Source organism: Sinocyclocheilus anshuiensis, unplaced genomic scaffold, assembly GCF_001515605.1.
Source record: "Sinocyclocheilus anshuiensis isolate Anshui unplaced genomic scaffold, SAMN03320099.WGS_v1.1 scaffold935, whole genome shotgun sequence".
Taxonomy (NCBI): Eukaryota; Metazoa; Chordata; class Actinopteri; order Cypriniformes; family Cyprinidae; genus Sinocyclocheilus; species Sinocyclocheilus anshuiensis.
In genome coordinates this window covers 139,991-142,115 of record NW_015544174.1, presented here as the reverse complement: position 1 = coordinate 142,115, position 2,125 = coordinate 139,991, and the positions used below count along the sequence as shown (strand labels likewise).

General features: G+C 41.5%; 1 protein-coding gene across 2 annotated transcripts in view; it reads right to left on the bottom strand.

Moving 5' to 3' along the window:
* Positions 1-2,125, bottom strand: part of LOC107696062 (coronin-1C) — a 56,037-nt gene that overhangs the window by 7,028 nt on the left and 46,884 nt on the right. For both annotated transcript variants that reach the window (XM_016496207.1, XM_016496208.1), the window contains 4 exons: positions 1,779-1,908; positions 1,377-1,558; positions 1,035-1,154; positions 718-822 (listed from right to left, as the gene is read on the bottom strand). In XM_016496207.1, the coding sequence (XP_016351693.1) occupies positions 718-822; positions 1,035-1,154; positions 1,377-1,558; positions 1,779-1,908 (537 nt within the window). The remainder of the gene's footprint in view (positions 1-717; positions 823-1,034; positions 1,155-1,376; positions 1,559-1,778; positions 1,909-2,125) is intronic.

The window sequence follows — 2,125 nt, the reverse complement described above, 5'->3', positions numbered from 1 at the left end:
AGGAACAGTATTAAGAACCGCTGCTTTAGAACATTGATTTTGAAACTTGTGAATCCATTAGAATCGTTAGAAGACAGAATCGTGATTCATATATGAATAGATTTTTACGTGCACCTCTAGTTTTCTCTTCCTCTTCTCTAAAGCAGCGCAGCATGGCCTCGCCCCCTTTGCTGCCTTTTCCCGAGGGCGGGGTTTATCTGGGTTTGTGATGTCACGAACCCGGGAAGTAACTCGTTGTAGTCCCTACCAGCCGTTTTTGTAGGCATTAAACTTTTAAAAGACGATATCTCCGTTTGCATTGAACTTTCAGCTTCGTAACTTTGCAGATATTGTTTATGCTCAAACAGCAACATTACACACTAACGTTAAAAAAGTGAAATCGCAATCAACCACCCCTTTTTTATATTTTAAAATGCAATTTATTCCTGTGATGGCAAAGCTGAATTTTTAGCATCATTACTCCAGTCTTCAGTGTCACACGATCTTTCAGAATTCATTCTAATATGCTGATTTGGTGCTCAAGAAACATTCCTTATTAATATCAATGTTGAAAACAATTGTACTGCTTAATTTTTTTGTGTCCTTTTTAAAAAAAAAATTGAAATTCCAAAATAATTGCATTTATTTGAAACAGAAATTTTATATTATAAATGTCTCTACTGTCACTTTTGACAGCTACCCCAGACTTTTAAACGGTAATGTATGTGCTGCGTTTACCTTCCCACACAGGTAGACCACATTAGTATCGGGATCATAGAAGGGCAGGAGGACTCCATTACTGGTGTCCATCTCATGGACAGAAACTGGCTCCTCCATATTGTCCTGACAGACAGACAGAGCAAATATATTGTCTAAATATATTGAAAAGGACAATTATATGTCACTTCCATCAGAAACTGCAACTAAAAGTTATTTTCTTAATCTGGAAAACATAAGAAAGATCAAAGTTAGGCAAGCCTAAAGTGTATCTGTTTGCATTTATTTATGAGCAGGTGTTAGGATGAAATTTGTCTACGGTTTCCATGGCAACTTACCGGATCCCAGAGGGCGAGTTGTCTCTCGCTCATGCGGCTAAAACCAGTGGTGAACACTTTGCCGTCAGACAGGAAAATAGCTCTTATGGGCCTGGCACCCTCATGGGCCTTGTCCTTCTCCTGTCAGCGAGGCACACCATAATACATCACAATACTGCTCACATTCACTCAAAACTGAGCAGCCGAATGCTTTTCACACATCAACATACAGCACTTCAACTGACAGAGAAAAGCCAGAGAAACATGTCAATCCATGTAATTCAGAAACTATTATATTCAGAGTTAACAAATAAAATCTATAAACACTACCTGTCCATTTGCTTCAGAAAAGCAAGCACTCACCGCAACGATCTCCTCCTTGCGCGGGTCGATCACACGGACCTTCTTGTCCTTGCATGCGGTGCAGATGAGACTGCCGTTGCGGTTCCAGCAGACGCTGAAGATGATGTCAGGGTGCATATCCTCAAGGGTGATTATGGCTTCCCCCGTCCCCACATTCCAGATGATAATCACATTATCACAGCCTGCAGAAAAACCCAAAAGAAAATGGGGAAATAATCACGTTTGAATGTTAAAGAAGCTATTTATTAGACAGCAGCTTGAGCTGTTTTTTCCATTGAAGCTATTTTGACAGATACTGATAAAGGCAACTGGATGAGTGTCAAAACATTAAAAACACAAACACGTCTGTCACGGTTTCTATCAAATTTCCTTCTCCCTGACGGATCAGGTGAGGCTTCTCACCTGCGCTGAGCAGGATGTTGCGGGCGGTGGGATGCCAGGTAACGATTCCCACTCTCTTAGAATGACCCTCCAGCACCACCACTGGCTCTGGCATGGAGGTCACCAATCCATTCTCTGGGATCTGCCACACCTGAAAACAACAAAAAAATATTCATATATTTTTTTGAACTCTGGACCACTCACATCCAACACACTCCCTCTTTGAACTGTTGCCATCTGGTCGACGCTACAGAGCTCTGAGCACCAGAACGGCCAGACACAGGAACAGTTTCTTCCCTCAGGCAATCCATCTCATGAACCTGACAATAACTGTGGAACACACACTATTTATTCACTCATACACTTAT